At 42.0% G+C, this 21,288-nt stretch overlaps 1 protein-coding gene across 1 annotated transcript in view; it reads left to right on the forward strand.

Moving 5' to 3' along the window:
• Window positions 1–21,288, forward strand: part of LOC103819716 (potassium voltage-gated channel subfamily KQT member 1-like) — a 411,297-nt gene that overhangs the window by 10,997 nt on the left and 379,012 nt on the right. Inside the window, exons 2-3 of the mRNA XM_030238669.2 lie at window positions 3,251–3,341; window positions 18,250–18,376. Coding sequence (XP_030094529.1) covers window positions 3,251–3,341; window positions 18,250–18,376 — 218 coding nt within the window. The remainder of the gene's footprint in view (window positions 1–3,250; window positions 3,342–18,249; window positions 18,377–21,288) is intronic.

Raw genomic sequence — 21,288 nt, forward strand, 5'->3', positions numbered from 1 at the left:
AGCTGGTGGGGAAAGGAAATTGCCACATGACAAGCTTTAAGTAGCTTCACCCCAAGCTAGTAATATGAAACACGCTCCCATCCACTTGCCTTACCCATAGGTATCCCAGAAATCCAATCAGAAATATTTAGGGAGACTCAGGAACTGTTTGGCACTTGCTGACAAGTGGTAGACTTTGCCACTGCCTTTGAGGGACAGCTTGTCCCTCTAACCATCACCTGCAGTGAGACCCTGAGACAAACCCAGAGGTGTTCAGGGAGGAGCCTTGATAAGGGTTTGCCTGTGGCACCATGCATCCAGCTCTTTACAGGGAATTTGGCACTCACTCAAGCTTTTTTCCTCCTGCTGTAATTGCACACAGGGACATCACCAGCCATGGCTAAACTCTGGCTGTGGGGCTGCTGTGTAAACCAGGGGTCCTGAATGGCACCTCAGGGCTCTCAGCTCCAGCCCTGTCCTGCCTCCCCCTTTAGACACACAAATCCAAGGGGAAAGCAGTCCCAGGTTCTTCATACTGAGGGTGTGTCCATCCATGAACTGCTGCCTGGGTTGGGTGGTTATGTACTATGAGATCACTGCCTGGATGAGAACCATTTTGGCCTTGTATTTGGTTTTGTATCCACCTTGACACACTCCTGTTATTTTTACCTTCTTAAGTCTATCTAACTCTGGCTGAGAACACCAGAAACTGTCCCTCACCTGTCTCAAATGAAGTTTCTTAGCAATTCCAGTAAAGGACAGGCAGATCTACTTCCTTGTTTGTTCCAGAGTAGTAATTATGTTCTTCCATTCCCTCTTACTTCAGCAGGTTGCTGTGTCCCCATGGAGATGACAGCCTGCCCACAGCAGGGATTTTTTTTTGTTTGTTTTGGGATGTTCTTTTAATTTTATGGGTTTTTTTTTTTTTCTTTTGCTTTGTTGATTGGGGGTTTTATGAGGGTCATTTTGTTTTGTTCTTTTGTGGTTGTTGCTGTTTTTGATGCCCTCAGTAAGTCATTAATCTGTGCTTGTCTTTTGACTTTGTCCCCAGTGCAGCTGAATTTGTACTGAGCTCCTGTGAGCTGCCCTTGCTATTCATTGGGAAGGAGTGACACTCACTGGCCAGAGGATATAGTACCATAAATTAAGTGAATTTAAAGGGTCCTTTGAATGGTTTTAGTGTGTGATTTGGAAATGGGAAAAAAAAAATAGAGAGAATTTCAATATATAAAACCAGAAGAGAAGGTTGGGGAACTCATAAACCATGAGAGTGTGGCTGAGATCTGTCCTGAGCTAAAGGTGCTGTTACCCTTGTGTAATAATAAGATGGATTATCTGGATCCCTTTTCTCTTATATTGTGGATCAGGATAGGTAAATATTGAAGAAATGCAAACTTGATTCAGAGACAATTGTCCATGTAGAGCACTAACCACTACTTAGGAAATCTGTTTATTAATGGTGGTCCTGATGTTCTCAAATCTCCACTTGTGGTTAGATAGTGTCAGAGTCCTTCCAAAGCCAGATGAAAGGAAGCAGGACCTTTTGTTTTTATAACTTCAGATCCAGTTTTAGAAGAGGTCAGCTGTTGTCTGTGTGGCAGCTGAGAAACAACTGTCTCTCCTTGCCTGTGTTAGCACATGCAATTTCCTCGCAGTGTGTGAATGATAAGACCAAACATACCAAAGAATTGTTTCCAGTGTTCCTGGGGTTCCTAAGGCAGTCTAAAACTCTGAGGCATTCTAAAAACAGAAAAAGGAAAGCTGAAGGGCTCCATAGATATCAACATTGTCCCATTTTTCCTGGTTCTAGTCATGGTTTGGATGTGCTGCATATAGAATATTGGCTCAGCCTACCCTCTGAGGTAATGAGGCAAACAGGTTTTGGGACTTTTCCATATCCTAGCAGTTTTATGTAGTAGATTTTCTCTCCTGTATCCGTGTTGTGAGAACTTTGTCTCTGTAGATATATAGATCTATACATATGAAGTGCATCTGTGAGTAAATAAGTGGAACAGGCTGCCCAGGGAAGTGGTAGAATCACCATCCTTGGAAGTATTTGAAAAACATGTAGATGGACACTCAGGGTTTTGTGGCGGACCTGGGATTGTTGGGTTGATGTTTTGAATCAATGATCTTTGAGGCCTTTTCCAAGCTAACTCATTCTGGGATTCTGTATCATGTGCTCCTTTATATCTGTGTGGATACATGACTGCTGAGCCCCCAGCTTTAGGGGGAAAAGCTCCTGGGGAAAGGAGAAAAGCACAGCGTGGGCTTTGAGAAGAGAGGGAAAAACAAGAGTGAGAAACAACCTCTGAGCACCACGGCGAGAGAAGCAGGAGGAAGGGGGATAAGGGGCTACAGGTCCCAGAGCAGAAATTCCCTGCAGCCCCTAGGGAATGTTTATCCTGAAGGACTGCAACTAATGGAAGGGCCCACAATGCAGCAGGGGAGCAGTGTGAGGAGGAGGGAGAAGGGGCAGAGACAAAGTGTTGTAGTCTGACCACAACCCTGCATTCCCTACCCCTCTTTGCTGTTGGACATGTGTGAGGGAGGGAGGCACAGGAGCTGGGAATTAGGGAAGGGAGGTCAGGGGGACATGGGTCAGTCTTGTTCCCCATGCTTTGTGTAGGACTTGAGGTTTGTTCCTGTCAAGTTTTAGGAGATTCCTGTTTGTCTGTTCTGTAGCCTGTGCAGGCACCACTAACCAGGGGCTCTGCCCTCAAGCTTAGTGACCAAACTCCTGGGCTTGTGTCAGCTGTGGGCTTGATGAGGTGCATTTCATCTCTTCCTCTGGAACACTGATAAAAATGTCCACTGGGGCAAGACCGTGGATAAACTCCCAAGGAATTCATCTTGTCACTGGTCTCTAGGTAGTACAAGAGTTTTTCCCCTTCCTGATAAGCTTTTCCACCTGTAATTTTCATGTAAAAGCTACCAAAACCCACTGAGTGTAGTTTGTGTCTCTGTTAAGTTGTACAGCAATCAGTGAAACATGAAACATTCACTATGACAACCTTCCCTGAGAAATATACTTGATAATGTGAACTTTACCTATTGATTTACTGTGTTCAGTCTTCCTGTCATTTTTTATTCCATGTTTCTGAAAGCTGAATGAATGCAAAATGATGATATTCATTTGAGTAGGAAGAATTGACTGATTAAACATGTAGAATTTGTGATAAAAAAATTATGTGAATGAGAGAGAGAAAAAACTAGATATAGATTTACAGTTCAACTTGACAAGTCACTAAACACTGTTTTCTTTTCACAGATTTCTCCTGGTGCTGATTTGTTTAATATTCAGTGTACTGTCTACTATAGAGCATTATTCTGAGTTTGCCATTGGAACCCTTTTCTGGATGGTAAGTGAACATTTTTGGGGAAAGGCTGGTCATTTGACTAAACCTGAATTGCTTTTGGCGAGCAAGGGAGATAACTTAAAAATCCTCATGCAGAACATGCTAGCAGGACATTTAAAAGAGTGCCTGCTTTCATTAAAGAAAGGGCACAGTTTAATGGGATTGATTATTTTCTACATCCTGGAACTATGAGGACACTTGTTAGATTACCAGTTTTTATGAACTTGCTTTTCCCAAAGTATATTTCTTATAGTGGACAACTGGTTTTCATCAGCATGGAACAAGATATTCTGTAGGAATGAATTTTTAAAGTGTGTATTTTCTAAGTCTTATGATAGAAATTTGGCCAAGAACATTGCTTTTCAGGGGCAGGTGATTTCTGTCAGCCTGTTTGCTACTCTGTAGAACAGCAAGGAAGAGCTCCTATCACACTGCTGTCACCAGTGATTTGGATTTGAAGTTGGTGCTTGCTTGGTGGGAATCAAAAGTACAAATAACATGCATGAGGACATTCGACAATGTCCCTCCTCTGTTCCCCCCTGCCACTTTAGGGGGTGAAAAATGGAGATTAAACATCCTTGATAAAAGTGGAGTAAATAACCTGCAAACTTGTACTTGCAACATCTTTATTTTAGCCACTCACATCCTCTGATCTCAGTGTGTGATGATCTCAGTATTCTTATTGTTGTTTCCTTTTGCCAAATGGTGAATTTTTATGCAATAGAATTTGGTTTTCCATCTGGTTTGAAAATAAAAATCAGTTACTTCTTTGTTTTCCTGTGGCTTAGGCTACATTAGCATGTGCAGCTTTTGCATGCAGTTGACAGAGCCATCATTAGATCCCGGAGTCATTCTGAGGTCTTGACTAAAGTTAATCCTGTAGCAAATGTTGCTTGGCCTTTAAGCCACAATTCAGTGTCAAGCAAAGTGCAGTGTCCTGCCAATTGTGTGTGGTCCTCTCCTGCTCCCTGAGATGTGCTTGCAGGTCAGCACAGGCACTGCTGGGAGTTGTGATCCTGGCTCAGCTGGTTGTTCTGTGCAGATGGAATGTGCGTGTCCAGACACATTTTTGGACAAAGAGTAATGAGATGGAGACAGATGTGTGGCTCTCAGAGTGCCCACACAGCACTGCCATGCTAGGAATCATGCCAAATGAATCATGCACAGTCAGTGGAACAATTTCTTGGCCTCCTTGTGTCACAGCCTTACCCTGGGGGATGCCTCTCTGGAGTTTTTCCTCCTGCTGTTTCCATAGTTTCCTTCCTAGAAATGGCCAGTACACAGGGTAGCTGTTCTGCTGGCTACTGTAGAGTCACTTGTCTAGGACACATTTGTCTTAAAACTTGCTTTGGTCTGAAATAAATTCACTTCAACTGCAGAAGATTGTTTTTAGAGCTACTTAAATCCGTTCTTTTTCATAGAGTTGGGAGACTTCTTGTTATCAGGAGCTAAATGGTTGGACTCCTGCTTGGAGCACATCTTCCCACCTTTACCTGAAGGAATTTCCAGCTGGCTCTCCCATTTGAGCCAGGAAAGTGTTCACCCCAGAGAAGTGTGGAGATTGCTGTTCTCTCTACTCCTGGGAGAATCATTACTCTGATTTACTTCATACCACAGCTGACTGTTCATAAAACCAGAGTTTTATCTCTCCAAGTGCATTCTGCCTGCTCTCTTGAAACTGGGGACAGAGGACACTGCCAGTGTGGTGAGAATCAAAACTGGGCCAAAGCATCTCATGGATCAAGTTCAAAGTGAAATTGGTTTGTTTCTCTCCTGAGTGAAGGACCCTGTAATTCTTTGTAGAGCCCTCAGCAGCAAATAAGTACTGGCATGTGATGCTTGTGGTATTTCCCCACTTGTGAGAAAACTGCTTTTCATTATATTCAGGTAGATTAACAATTGGGAAGGATCAATGTCAAAAATGTCCTGTTGCAAGTTGTTGAGGCCTGGCAAGAGGGATAGGACTTGGTACTTGAAGACATGGAAATGTTTTTGTATTTTCATAGGGAGGGTGAGATGGTGTGCCAAGAACAATTTTGGGTAATATGAGTCACTGGAGTAGAGATGAGACATTGGTAACAGATGTAGCACTAGATGTGTCCTAAGACACCAGAGCCTGGTGTTTCAAAGGTGTCATTATGTTAATGTTCTTCAGACATCTGGTTGCTCTAAGAGAATTTCTTGTCAGGTGTGAAGCCAATTCAGACAAGCTCTACGAATATACCAAGGAAGGAATATCAAAGTGTTTGTAGCTAGAATAGAAGAAGGGGACTGAAGCACCTGCTGGAACTAAGAGTAAAAAATATGTTTACACTTCTCCCATTTCCTAACCATATGTTCTGGAGTCTCTGACAATTCAAGTGAATTCTGGAGGAAAGGAATGTGACTTTTAGCCCTGTGTTTCAGTGTGAAGGCCAATCTCTTGTCTTTGAGATGACTGAAAACATTGCATAGCCACAGGCTATTCAGGTACAGGCTGATGCTGGGCCTCCCCTCTGCCGTAGTTGTTTTATTTGATGCTCTTGCTTCGGCTCAAAGGAAATGTCTGTTCTTTGTACTTAGAAACAGAAGACCACAGAAGACAAATCTCCATCTGATCCTCACTGTGGTAAAATCAGTTTACTTCTACAACAGCAGGACTGGTGAAATTGCTTGTCTTGAACTTGAGATGTTGTTTTTTGAAGGATGTTTTTTGTTCTCACGCTACCAAATATTTTGTGTGTTCCCTGTCACTCTTGTGAGAGTTCTTCCCAGTTCTGTCTGACATATTCCAATTTAATTTTTTCATGTATACACATTGTATGAGATTTATTCATTCCTGACTGGGTTTCTTTCCCTCTGGTGAGTATTTAGTAGCCAGCATTTGAGGGGAGTGACAGTGGCATTGGCACAATGGCTTGTATTGGTAAACACCAGCAGAGTGGGTAATGAAGAAGACAGCTCTTTCTGAAACTCTTATACTTGCAGAGAGAAGCCTGGAGTTTCCAATACTGTTAGAATTGGATCACAATGACAGTGTGCATGCTATTTAACAATGTACAAAGCTTGAATGCATGTACCATTGGTTTTTGTTCAGATTGTGCCTGTAGTGTGGTATGAAAATGAATTTGTAGCTTCCCCAGCCTTGCTTGGTCCTGTGTCTGTACCAGAGGAAGATTTCTCACTGCTCTATCCAGCAGTAACTAGGATCTGATGCATTAAAAAGTACTTGTACAGTGGGGAAACAAGTGCAGTGGAACAAGGCAGAGTTGTGAATAAAGTATTTGCAGCTCTCAAGAGGATCCCGAGTTGCAGCTGAGTTTCATTCCCAGTTGCCCCAAGTTTAGGTAACATTTTATCCTCCCATTTTATCTCAAGTTCTAATTTTTTAATAATACAGTTATAATTTTATCTGGTTCTATGATTATTCTGTTGAAAAAGTGTTTCTAAAAATTACCAAAGCTCTTGATTAGGCTTTTGCCTCAACATCAAGAGGCTGGAATGTTCTCTGATGATCTAGCAGTTTGTGTGTCAGTTTTGATTTGTAAATGGCATCTAGATCGTTCAAGATATGGAATGAAAAAATACACTATAAAACGGGTCATGTGTGCCTCCTTTGAGGATTAATCTGTTTTCATTTTTAGAGGTCATATATTTTTCTACCAGGAGAGGTCACCATGGTAGTTTCTAAAAGACTGATTTTTATTTAATTGCAAAAGACCTTGCAAAAAAAATAGCTTCTTAGCTTGTGGGACAACTTTCACTAACTGTGCCAGTCTGAAAAAAAACAACAAAATATTATTTTCATCATCATACACATGATGTTTTTACACACTGTAACAGCACAATAAACATACAATTTGTATAATCATAGTGTAACAGGAGTAAGGGAAAAGTTTTGTCTGGTTTAGTATCTTGATCTTAATTACTTTTTAAATTTAAGAATACTGAGTGTATTCTTAACTTGGAGAAAATAGACTGGTTATGCTATAAATCATATTGATTCAACTGATGAGTTCAGGCCCTGTGGTGCCTCCCTTTTGGAGACAGACTTCATGCATCTGCTTTCCTCCAAAAAAGGAAAACAGAAGACCCAAAATGCAGAAGAATTTCCTTTTTTTCAGGAAAAACCACTGACATCTCTCCCAAACATATGAACACCTGTTGTTCCCAGCACTGCAGCACCAGAGGGTACACAGTTCCCTCAAAGACCTCTTTTCAGAGTCCTCACTTGTTGCCTCTGTGGTCACTCCTCACTGCCCTCTTGGTTGCTGGAAATTCTCATGTAGTGGCTACATTTAGCATGGATTAGCACTCCCATGCTTGCAGATTCTGTTGGAGCAAAGGCTGAGATGTGAAATCAGAAGTTCTCACACCAGCTGGGGCTCAAGTGTTTTTGGACCAGAGACTCACCTTGTGGCTGCATTTAGGAGGAGGATCTTGTGGAAGAGTTTTTAGCTGCAGATGGGTCCTTGTTGTTATGTGGCTGTCCCAAAGTCACTGCTCAGTTTTGGGTTTATGTGATTTTTTTTCTGCATCATGTGCCATGAACACACACATCCTCCTGCTCTGAGTGTAGGCAAGGCTGCCCAAAATACTCAAACTTCAGAGTGCCAAATGATAATTGGCTTACTTAAGTCAGCTAAGGCATGTCAGTGTTTAACTGCTCTGGTTCTGAACTGGACATCAGGGTGGCTTTTCTCTTTGGAATAACACCATTTTCCAAGTGAGGGTTTTGAAAGGACTGCCTGTCTGCAGTGGAGGAGCTCTCCTGTTGATTTTTGTTTGTCTCTGGTTGTGCCCCATCTCCCATCTAAGCTGTGTAGCTGTCAGCTCCAGCCTGTAGCAGAAGAGAAAAACAAGCCTGCAAAAGGTTAATTGAGTAATCTCTGTGATTTCTGGTGAATGTATCCTAATTGGTTTGAGGTTGTTTTCTCCATCCCATCAAAGCAATCAGTGTTAGAAAGTAAAAAAAGGTGGAATTTTTATCTATTTCCTGCCTCTGTGCCAGTTTATAATTCTTAATCTGGTCTTTGCCATATAGCATCAACACTTTGGGCCTTCCCCAGGTCTGTTTGATAAAGTGATCATTGGACAGTTCAATACTTGAAGTTCACAGGTGCTCTTCCTGCTGCCCTCACCACACTGTTTCTTACAGCTGATAATAGATTTCTTACAAGGTATCCCATAATAACTCATGGCATTTTGTGATATTTGTGCAGTGTCTATTGCCTGGGTGACAGCAGGTGTTCATGAGGTGTCCTGTTCCACAAGGGCACTGACAGCCAGACTGCCTTGGGGGAAAATCCATTTATTTCTGTATACTGTGGGAGAGCCAGACTCTGTGAGTGCAGAATACACATGAATAAAAAGAAACTTATGGCTCATAAGCATTTCCTGTATTCTTTTGCCCCTGTAAACTTCTGAGAGAGAAAGCAAGGAGGAGAATCCCTGTTTCTTTCTGAGCATCTTGTTGGCCTGTGGGAAGATGAAAAAATGGATTTGGAATATTATATTATTACAATACAAATAATTCTTGAAATAGAAATGGAATATTGTTTCATAAATTAAACATATTAGGAAAAAAAATGAGTCCACAAGTCTTTCAACACATTGTATGAGCTCAAGTTGTCTGCTGAGTGATCTTGCTGAGTTGCCATTGTTTTTCTGGAATCAAATGCAACTCCCAAGCTTCTCAGTGTGAATTATAATTCACTTATTCTTGTGGGTTATGTTACCTTGTGCCTAATGCACCACAGAATACACTCAGTGATTGCTGTGTGCTTTTCAAATGTCTGAAATAGAAATCCTTCTGCAGTAAGTAAGGCTGGGGCTAATTAACAAAGAGCCAACTCGTAATTCCCTTAGTCAAGTTTGACTCACTGGGGCTCAGTGGAGTTCTCTGTGCAAAGGGGTTTTAGAATGTGGCCAAGAGACTTGAGAAACATTTCTTGGGAGTGAGGGGAAGGTGGAGAGACACATGCAGGAATTTTCAGTTCCTCTCCTCAAAATATTGACACCTTCCCAAATCAAAAGGTTAAAAACCGTGGAAGTAATTATTTAAAATTCTGAAGTGCATATTCACATTGGATTATTTTCCATTCCGGGAGCAAAACTAAACCCTTCACCACCTACCAGTGGTGGTCCCTTCAGGGATGTGCTGGGGGGAGCTGAAAGGCTTCAGTGGATCTATAGAGAAATTAGAATTTCAGGCACTAACTTACTGAATCTTAATAATTCTCTATATTATTATATTTACCTTAGTGGTATCTCTCAGAATGAAGCAATTGAAAAAAGAGACCTCGTCAAAAATAGTTGATTTTCTTTGGAGAAAATTTGTTACCTGCTTAATTAGAATTAAAAAAAATAACTCTTCCTCTCACTTGAGTGTGGCTGTCACAGGGGGAGTGCCCTGTGCTTCTCTCATGAGTGTACAGCTTCATTCCATGCAGGAAACAGCAAATAGCAATAAAATGAAAGACAAGCATACTCCTGGTAGGAAGTTAGCAAATTCAGCATATTTGTCAGGTGTGCATGGAAGTGTATTTTTAATGAAATGTTAAATCCACTTGTGTCCAAACAACAGCCTTTGAGTGCATTGGTTTCACCTAAAAGTAAGTTAATGGTACTATAGGACATTTAGCAGTATTTGGCATTTTTTCTTCTGTATATTGGGTATTCTGTTTTCACATAGGACGTCTCTCATCTTTGCAAGAGCCAGCATGATGGTAAGAAAGAAACATTCTCAGTATCAGTAGGTTTTCCTGGCATTTGAGTAGCTATTAAACTGAACAGGTCACTAAATGGACATTTTCAACTGTAAGGACTGGAAAACCTTGAAGACAGGTTATCAGATTAAATTTGGGACATAAGTACACGTGTGCAAACATTTGGACTATTAAACCTTTATGCCTCTTTCTGAGGCTTCATTGTCTGGAGCTGCCATTCCTTGATTGAATCTCCGTGAGAACACACTATTCATTTAGCCATCCCACTTCCTCCTTTTACCCCAGCACCTAAATATTCCAATAAAAAAAGTGAAGAGAGCCTTGTGTGTGCTCTCCACCTAAAACACAGCTGCAGCTGAGAAAATACCCTTCTTTTTCATGTGTGCACTTTAATCACTCCGGCGAACTTCCCTCTCCTGCTTCCCCAGTGCAGTTATCCATAACCAAACTGGGAAAAATTATAAATTCCAGGCTATATATTAAATTTACACACACATGCCTGTGCTGGGCTTCTGTGTTAATACAGGCATTTTTTAATTTGGTCATCAATGACGTTCTTGGGTAAAAAGTTGATGGCTTTTCCACAAGGGTTTTTTATTTGATTGATTGAATTAGATACGGGTGGAAGTTATTTGCATACATATTTCCCTTCAGGCTTATTTTTGCATATTTTTCCTTTAATTAATAAAATGAAATTATACTAAAAATACCATAAACATGACTATGTGTTATTTATCATCAATTTGGTGGAGGGAAGGAAGATTTATGCAGTAGACAGACTTCAGAAAAGCAAAAAAAAATTCAAAGATGAAATTAATTTATGGGCAAGGACTATTATAGTCCTCATGTGCCTTGAGTCTTTTTCCCAGACAAGAAGGAAAAGCATGGAGTAATGGAATGCTTCTACTGACTTTAGCAGAGGTGTTAGATAGCACAGACCCAGTTTAAAATCTGTAATTAAGTTTGTTTGTTTGTTGGTATTCCTGTGGCAATTTGAGTTGCCTCGATCAAAGAAGGAAGAGACTGTGACCCGTGAGTGTGAAAAATCAGCTCTGATATGGATCTTATTTTTATGAATAATGGTTTGTTCCCACTCATTATTTTTGGTTTCAGTTTCATTAGAGGAGTTCATCCCTGGCTTTCTCTTGATGCCAAACTGCTTTCCAGGACTATTAAATCTGCTCCGAATCCTTCATCATGTATTTCTTCCTTGACCACTTCCAGGAGAAGAGGAAAAATACTGCTGGAAGCCAAAATCAAAAGGGTTTGTGGGTTACTTGTGAGTGTAATCCCATTTTGAAAGCAAGGGTTCTGGAAAATTGCAGAAGGCTGGAGAATGGTCTCAAACTGACACACAGATGGATGTAAATTTCATTTGCAGATTGTTTCTGCTGTTTTTGTTCTGGTTCATATTTTGTCCACAAGTTCTCACCCTCATTTGTTACCATTTTAGTGAGAATTAATACTTTTTTCTGACTTTACAGAAAATTGCTGCGTTGCTTTTTTTTCCTTTTACCAGAAGGTAAATGTGAGGCAATAAATTTAAGGCTCTGAAAAGTGTTTATGTGTAGAAGAGGAAAAGGAGGGAGGTTAGGACATTTTTTTTGAAGGTGAATTTAGTGAGGTGAAGCTTGATCAGCCTTGGCAGCTCTGGAAATGGATGTCTCCTATCCTGCATTAAGAGTACACACAACAAGAGTGTAAATGTCATAATCTTCCTTGGTTTTTTTTGAGAGACCACCTGCAGAGCTGTGATGTTTGTCCAGTTTCCATGCTTTTTTGGTCTTTGGCCTGTCTGAGGCTGCCAACAAATGTGTTAATGGCTGTGGTTTTGGTAATGTGGACACCTGTCCAGGACAAAATGAACTGTGATTAGTAATTAATGTCAAATTTGTTGAAGATGTAAGTTCCTCCCTTTCCTCCTTCCTGTCAACAATTTATTTTTCCTTTCCATGAACTGTGCAAGCTTGTTGGCTTCATCAGGGTTTTCTGGACATAACCAAGATGGATTCTAATAATAAAATACCCTCAGGCCAGATGTAGTTTTAATTGAGCTTTTAAAAGTGCCCTCAGAAGATAATCAAGAAAAATCTAAAAAGTTTTTGCTTCCTTGGCACTTTTCTGATTGTCTCCTTTCTACAGCTTTTCACCAAGAGCAATTGTAATTTGTAAGTCCATGAAAATGATTCTTCCACTGCCATAAACAGTGCTCTGCTTCCTTTAGTGGAATTTAGAGATTCCTAAGAAGAAAAACAAAAAGCTAGAGTGATGATACCAGGAACCTTCTAAAACATAGACAATTTAATAAGTGAGAGAGTATCTTGCAAAATTCCAGAAATGCAAGAATTCTTTTCCTTTGCAGATTGTTCTTATGATTTGATTTGACTATTATACTTAAATAAATATTTCTATTCAGACTGTAGACAAAATGGAAACTTAGAATTACCTGTAGATTCTCTTGATAACACATATACTAAAAAATGAAACTTGGGGAGTTAATTTGCTGTGTATTTTCTAGTGTTTCTGCCTTGAAAATGGCCGTAAGCTTTCTTAGTTTTGTATCAACCCTTGGTTTATTCAGGCTGAAAGTGCCATGCAAAAAAGAGGAAGACTGTGCATATTTTCTTAGTTCTCATTCCAAGCAAAACAAGGATGCAGAAGTGAACTCAGCAATGTTAACCTAACTTTGTTAAAAATCAAAATTAACATGAATTTTTGCGTATTAGTGTAGAGTTTTTTCTTTCTTTTTTTCAGCTTTGAAATATTTTGGTCTCTCTTGAGCCATTCAGAATTTCAGTTTTAAAATCAAGTTGGTATTGTCATTCAGTGAAAATTGTGATTTAAGTGTGTTTTGCTTTTTGGGTGCTTTAGAATCCCCCAGGTGCAGGTTGAGAGCACATTCAAGTTAAAATGTAAACGTTTTCCAAAGCTGTAACTCATGCAGTAGGTGTTTGGTGACTTTGAATTACTGGGTACAGTTTGGGCTGGAACAAAGCCTAGAAGCTGTGCTTGGGTTGTGCTACCACACTGCTACAGAGAGGAAAACAAGGAAGGGGGGAACAAAGATCTCAGTGAATCTGCCCACGTTTTGATCTTCACCAATCTGCTTTCTTTAGAAGTATTTCAAAGTACACCCATCCTTGGTCATTCATGAGTGCTTCACAATGCAGTGCTGAAGAGGGAAGCAATATTAAAATATTGATAATTCATGTCATGGTTTAAGCCTGGCACAATACCAGTGCCCCCACGAGAACACCTACTTCCCTGGCACCTACTGTGAGATATGATCAGAGACAGAGCAAAGCAGGCTCCAACTTAAGGTTAAAAGGAAAAAAAAAGCATTTATTAACCTACAACTACAAAGGAAGACACACAAAACACAATAGAACATAAGATGAAAACCTTCCAAAATTCTTCCTCCTCCCCCCACCAAATTTCCAATTTCATTGCCACCCTTCAGACAATCGATTCTCAGTCTCTCGAGGAGAGAGAAGTCCCTCTTGCGCCACACGCCTTCCATGTCCAGTGCTCTCACCACTGCACATGGATCAGAGCTGCTTCTGGGGTTTTTCATTTTAAGGATACTTTGACCAGTTCCAAAGGGAGCACAGTCCTTCTCCTTCTGGGACACTTGTCCCCCCCAAATTTCACCCCCTGGGGCCGAGGGGTCTCTTGAACAGAGATCGTCTTCTTCTTCTTCTCTTCTTCGAAGTGGAGGGCACCACCACACCCTCCTCACCCGTCGTCTCTGTTCACTCCTCCACATCACTGCACTCTCTTGGCTCTGAGCCATCGCCTCCCCCTAGAACGCAGTCTCTGTGGCACAGAAACACCCGTGGTTCTGCTGTGGCTACACAAGAAAAGTCCAGCCCAAAGCCACTTCATCATCTCCTCCCACCTAGAATTTTCCTCAACATCTTCTCAATCTCAACATCTTCTCAATCTCATCAACTTCAGGAAGACTCAGCGTTTGCAAGGTTCTCATCTTCCTCAGAGGGGTTAAAAGTCCCGAGCTCTCTCTCTCTGCCGGTTTACTTCATCAACTCCCACACTTGTCTGCCCTGCTGGGCACCCCCCCCTTCTCCTTCATGCCGGGCCATTATCACAGCACCACAGGCACCGGCTCTGTCTCTCTCTCCCTCGCAGGGGGGGGTGGGGGAATGGAGGACGGCTGCCCGAAGCCCTTGCAATGTTCTCCTCCACCCTTGGGCCCAGGCCTGTCCTACCTCTCTCTCTGGCCACATGGCTCCCCTCCCCCCCTGCCCAGCCAAAGGAGCTGGGCAGGGGGGTCTACTCACTCTCCAGCGGGACTCCAAGAGGAAGTTCCCCTGGGAGATCACAGCTTTTAACCCCTGTGTTCTCAGAGGCGTATCCTGCCCTCAGTGGACAAACCAGGTGCCAATATTAAATCTGAACACTGATTGGATTGCCCACACCATCACAAAAAACTTCATTTCCTTTCAAACCACGACATTCCACCCTTCGCCTCTGAGAACACATTTTCTAAAATTATCATCCAAATTACAATAGACAAACTCTACTTAAACAATAAAACCTCTATTAATCTATCATCTTAACCTAATACATTACATGCTTTGCTCTTATTCTTCTTGATCACATCTCACAGTTCACCTTATCACTCATCCAAAAATCGATTTCCCGGTCAGGGAACCAAAAATGTCATGGTTTAAGCCTGGCACAATACCAGTGCCCCCACGAGAACACCTACTTCCCTGGCACCTACTGTGAGATATGATCAGAGACAGAGCAAAGCAGGCTCCAACTTAAGGTTAAAAGGAAAAAAAAAGCATTTATTAACCTACAACTACAAAGGAAGACACACAAAACACAATAGAACATAAGATGAAAACCTTCCAAAATTCTTCCTCCTCCCCCCACCAAATTTCCAATTTCATTGCCACCCTTCAGACAATCGATTCTCAGTCTCTCGAGGAGAGAGAAGTCCCTCTTGCGCCACACGCCTTCCATGTCCAGTGCTCTCACCACTGCACATGGATCAGAGCTGCTTCTGGGGTTTTTCATTTTAAGGATACTTTGACCAGTTCCAAAGGGAGCACAGTCCTTCTCCTTCTGGGACACTTGTCCCCCCCAAATTTCACCCCCTGGGGCCGAGGGGTCTCTTGAACAGAGATCGTCTTCTTCTTCTTCTCTTCTTCGAAGTGGAGGGCACCACCACACCCTCCTCACCCGTCGTCTCTGTTCACTCCTCCACATCACTGCACTCTCTTGGCTCTGAGCCATCGCCTCCCCCTAGAACGCAGTCTCTGTGGCACAGAAACACCCGTGGTTCTGCTGTGGCTACACAAGAAAAGTCCAGCCCAAAGCCACTTCATCATCTCCTCCCACCTAGAATTTTCCTCAACATCTTCTCAATCTCAACATCTTCTCAATCTCATCAACTTCAGGAGGACTCAGCTTTTGCAAGGTTCTCATCTTCCTCAAAGGGGTTAAAAGTCCCGAGCTCTCTCTCTCTGCCGGTTTACTTCGTCAACTCCCACGCCTGTCTGCCCTGCTGGGCACCCCCCCCTTCTCCTTCACGCCGGGCCATTATCACAGGCACCACAGGCACCGGCTCTGTCTCTCTCTCCCTCGCAGGGGGGGGTGGGGGAATGGAGGACGGCTGCCCGAAGCCCTTGCAATGTTCTCCTCCACCCTTGGGCCCAGGCCTGTCCTACCTCTCTCTCTGGCCACATGGCTCCCCTCCCCCCCTGCCCAGCCAAAGGAGCTGGGCAGGGGGGTCTACTCACTCTCCAGCGGGACTCCAAGAGGAAGTTCCCCTGGGAGATCACAGCTTTTAACCCCTGTGTTCTCAGAGGCGTATCCTGCCCTCAGTGGACAAACCAGGTGCCAATATTAAATCTGAACACTGATTGGATTGCCCACACCATCACAAAAAACTTCATTTCCTTTCAAACCACGACATTCATTTATTTACATATTGGATATACAGCTCACCTCTTTCACCAATCCTTATGGGTGATTTTATCTTCCCAGATATCAACTGGGAATATCATACAGAGGACTCAGGTCCAGGAGATCTCTGAGCGTGTTGAAGAGAACTTCCTGGCACAGGTGGTCGACCAGGAAAGGTGTCCTCCTAGATTTGTTGTTTATGAGGGACTTGTGGGCATAGTGATGGCTGGTGGTTGTGTCTTGGTCACAATGACCTTGAAGGAGCCAAGTTTCAAAAGCTGGTGATAGAAGAGAAGCTGTCAGCAAAATTTGGATCCTGGATGTGTGGAGAGCAGTAGAGGCTGGTTAGTAAAGTCTCTTGGGAATCTGCTCTTGGAGGTATGGGGGACTCTGAATGCTGGTCACCTTCTCAAGGCCATCTCCTAAGAGCACAGGAACAGGCAATTCCAAAGGGTTGGAAGTCAAGCAAAGCTGGCCAGAAGACCATCTTGGCTGAGCAGGGATCTTGTAGAACTTAGGAAGGAAAGGGGAGCATGTGGGGGGCAAGGTGACAGGGGAGGAGATTCTGTCCCCAAGGTAGGGAGAAAATTAGTGCAGCCAAAGCTCAATTGAAGTTCGAGCAGGGCCAGCACCGGGAAGGACAAGAAAAGGGACTTTTACAAATATGTTAATAGCAAAAGGGGAATCAGAAATAGCATTGGGCCATGGCTTCACGAGACTGGTCACCCCAAAACAGCCACGTAAACAAAGCAGACATTTAAAGTCCTCTTCACTTCTGCCTTCAACAATGATGGGCCCTGGGAAGTCTGGAGTTCCATTGGAAAACCATGACTGGCGGGGGGATGATAAAATCTCAGTCTACCCTGAGTTTGTTTGAGGCTTACTGCTACAGCTGGATGTACATAAATCATGGGGCTTGGTGGGATTTATCCCAGGATACTGAAAGACCTGGCAGATGTCATTGTGGGACCTCACTCAATGTTTTTTTTCAGTGGTCTTGAGAGTCTGGAGAGGTCCCACTAAACTGAAAGCTGGCAAATATTGTCCCAGTTTTCAAGGACAAGTAGGAAGTCCCAGGTGATTTCAGACCTGTCAGTCTCATTGCAGTGCCTGGTAAAATTATGGAGAAAGTTTTTTTGGGAGGTATTGAAAAACACTCAGAAGAAAACACAGTCATTGGTTACAGCCAGCACAAGTTCATATGGGGGGGGGGGGAAGTCCTGCTTAAACAACTCAAATTTATCCATAGTTGACTAAGGAAAGTCAGAAAATGTGGATTTTTTTGGATTTCAGCAAAGCTTTTGATCCTGTCTGTCACTGAATCCTTCTGGATAAATGCTCCAGCACACAGCCCAACAAGCCCATGGTACCCTGGATGAGCAGTTGGCTCAAAGAGTTGCAGTAAGCAGGGTCACACCAGCCTGGCACTCAGTCACTGGGGACTCCAGGGCTCAACTTTACAGCCATCATGTTTTTTAAGTGATCTTGACTGAGAAATCAAATGCAAATTAATTTAGTTTGACAGCTGTACAAGACTGGGCAGAGCTGTGAGCTCCCCCAGGTTACAGAGGCCTCACAGAGAGATCTGGATAGACCAGAGAGTTGGGTGATCACCACCTGTATGGAAATGCACAAAAGCAAGAGCTTTACTCTCCCTCTGAGATGAGCCTGTCTGGTTATACATACAAGCTGTGGGACAAGAGGCTGGAGAGCAGCTCTGCACAGAGAGATCTGAGGGTTTTGGTGCAAGTTCAATGTCAGTCACCAGTGTGCCTTGGCAGCCAGAGGGGTCATCTGTGTCCTGGGGTGCACAGGGATGGAGGGAGGGGATTGCCCCACCCTGCTCTGCACTGGTGCAGCCCCACCTCGAGTCCTGGGGGCAGTTTTGGTGTCTCAATAGAAGAAGGACATCAGAACATGAGAGTGTGTCCAGAGGAGGGCAGCCCAGGTGGGGAAAGGCCTGGAGGGCAAGGAAGTGTCAAAACAAAAGAAGAATAATGTTGTGGTTTTCCTTATGATATACTGATGGAATGGAGCTTAAACTGTCTGTTTATTCATGCAAATCACATTCAGGAACTGATTATCTGTTCCTTTTATTTACTGCCTGGCATATGCAGACAAAAAGTCGACAGATTAGGCTAAATCATTTTTATTGCATCATCTATCTCAACAAGCTCATTTGTTTTAGTCCTATGAATAAATTAGATGTGCAAACTGTACTCATAATGAAAATGCCCAACTCTGATCTCTTCTCCTTTTCACTCTGTTAGGAGATAGTTCTGGTGGTGTTTTTTGGTGCTGAGTACCTGGTCCGGCTGTGGTCTGCAGGCTGCAGGAGTAAATATGTCGGCTTCCAGGGAAGGATCCGGTTTGCCAGGAAGCCAATATCCATCATTGGTAAGTTTTAAACTCTTTTGCAGCTCTCCTGCTTGTTGGAGAGCTGCAAAATTTATTTATTATTATTTAATAATAAATAAATATTATTTAATAATAAATAAAAATGTCCACTTCTGCAGAGGCCTTGTTGCAGTTCTGAGCTATGTCTACCCCTCAAGCATTTATCTGCTTTGTGATCTTTCTTTTGGTTTGCTAGAACACTTAAAATACATCTAAGGCAGACATCAACCTTAGAAAGGCAGGACTGTAAAGTGAAGAAATGAATAAACCTTGGGTAATTGCAGGAAATTGACAAGATTTTGAACACAAAATCCTTCCTTGGGTACAAACAAATTCTTCATCTTCTTCTAGAGCTGGTCTGTTTCTGTGATGTAACCCTGAGGAATCGTTTTTACTCCTCATTGTGTTCTTGATTTCTCTCTCAATTAATAAGTGCTTCTTAGGTTGGTGTATTAGAGAAAGTGATAGTCTCATTGAACTGTGATTTCAAGGGGTTCTCTCTGCTGGTATTTTGGTACTACCACAGCAAATATTCATGTTTGTATTGGAACCCCTGGAGAAGACACAATGGGTTTTGTTAAGAAAAGGTAAGAATGGCTATAGCTGGTTGTGGACTCAGTGTCAGTACTTCATTTAACCTTTGAAATTCCCCTAAGGATATAATGCATTGGAAATCAAGATTTTCTTTTCCACATCAAATGCAGATGGGACAATGTCTGCACTGACAGAACAAGGTAAACTTGGGTAATACCTTTGATGGGAATGATTGAATCCTACTGACTCATCCTATTATTTTCAAATCAACATGAATAAAATACAAACATTGGAAAAAGAAATTAAAGGATTAGAACCAAAGGTAAAACATGATGATATTCATTTTATTTCTTCATTAATACAAAAGTATTTTAAATTTAGAAAAAGAATCCACTAAAATTTCTTTTGACAGCAGGGATATTTCTTCTATGGGATTTTGTTCCCTCTAAAATTTGGGTTAGTTCTTAGCAAGTTCAACATGGAAAATCCCAGACTGAGGCAGAAGGAATGTTCTGGGACACACAGGCTCGGTAAAAAGATGGGAGGTGGATTCTGATGCAAAGGTCTGGAAGAGGAACATTTAAAGAGACTGAAAAGCAACGAGGAGCTTGAAGGGAAATCAGCAGGGGCTGGAAATATGTGGTATTGAAAAGTGTCAGAGAAAGGGCAGGATATGCTGAAGATCTAGGCTGTAAAATAAGGCTGTTTGGAGCAGTAAATGGGGATTAATAAGGGAAATCTAAGCACTGGAAACTGGGATGAAAACTAGGAACAGAGGAGAAGCAGAAATAGAAGAACAGGTTTGGAGAAAAAGAAATATCTATACCAGGAAGAACACTCAGAAAAGACGAAAGTGCAAACGAAAAAATCTCTTTTACTCTCTATGTGGTTGAACTCATTTTCTGAGCATCAGTCTTTTCCACCTTTAGTGTCTGTCTTCAGATGGAGATGGGTATGCCTGACAGTTTGGTAAAGACATGATGCATCATTTGCTAAAGGGCAGAGATCTATGTTATGATGTGAGGGGAAGAAAAACCACCCTAAATCCCAACGTTTACAAATATACGTTCACACACATCCATGATAAAGGAACAGCATAAAAAATTTTGCAGTCAGGCATTGAAAAGCTAAGATTAATCCCAAATGGAAGCTCTTTCTGTAGCTTCATCCCTCCCTTTATTAATTTTCATTTTCATTTTCATTTTCAATGTACCATTAGTGTAGTACAGTACTTAAACTAGCTGTGTGCTTTCCCTTGAGGAGACGTCCAGGTTTTACAGCAAAAATCAGACTGATACTGGAAATTAATTCAACTCAGAGAGTGAAGGATGCTGTTGGTTATAGGACTTCTGCAGTACTTGTTGCAGCAGCAACATGGTTGTAAATGAGGCAGGAGAATCTTTAAAAGGAGAGAGAAAAACAAGTTAACTTTGCTGTAGGAAGCTGTTGTTGCTGCTCAGGTTGGATCCCATCCTGCCTCTTGCCCAGGCATCCCATTGAAAGTTGGTTAAATTGGTTTTCACAAGTGGGCCTCACTTTCTGGATGTCCAAAGGAAGACTTTGAAGTTGGGTTGCAGAGGTTCTGAGCCCTCACAGCAGCAAGTGAAGTCAGCAGAGCTGGTGTTTTGAAATGCTGTATGGTGCTAAGTGCTCTGAAGAATAAAATGCTGCCTGTGTCAAACTGGCAAAGGAAGGTTTACCAAAAGTTTTTCCTCGTTCTGCCTCCATTTGCTACCCATTTACAATACTATCTTTTATTTTTTTGGTTAGAATTTAAAAGGGAAGCATTTAGATGCTCTAAAGAGGTTTACCACACAAATGCCTGTAAGGAAATTTAAAAATATTCTCAGAATGTTACAGCAAGGTTCAACAATTAAAAATAATTAAAATAATTAATGGACATGCTCACTGAACTGGGATGAGGGAAAATAAGGGATGCTGTCACTGTAAACTCAATATATCATTTCCTTTGTTTAAAGCTGGAACTGTGTAAACTGCAGAGTTGTGGAAACAAAACAAAACAGAAAAAGAACTCTGGAAAAAATTATTTTTTCATACAAATAAAGACATTATCACAAAGTAAACTAACAATTGTGATTTGTTTTAGCCAGCCTTTCTCCTGACAGTTCCATTAGGTTTGAAAGCTTGGCCTCACAGCTTTTATACAGCTTTCAAATTAAGTGTATGTGTGTATGTATGCATGATCCTTAACTTCATGGATTTCATCATTGCGTGGTGCAAACCCTTGCATCTCCTCTTGGATCAGAAGCCTTGAGCCAAAATATGGGTTCATTTCTAGGGTGCACGAATGCCTTTGCATTTTTTGTGGAAAGCAGCCTAATCCATCAGGTTCTTTGAAAGTTCTGTTACTGAATTCA

This window comes from Serinus canaria, chromosome 1A (genome assembly GCF_022539315.1).
Source record: "Serinus canaria isolate serCan28SL12 chromosome 1A, serCan2020, whole genome shotgun sequence".
Lineage (NCBI taxonomy): Eukaryota > Metazoa > Chordata > Aves > Passeriformes > Fringillidae > Serinus > Serinus canaria.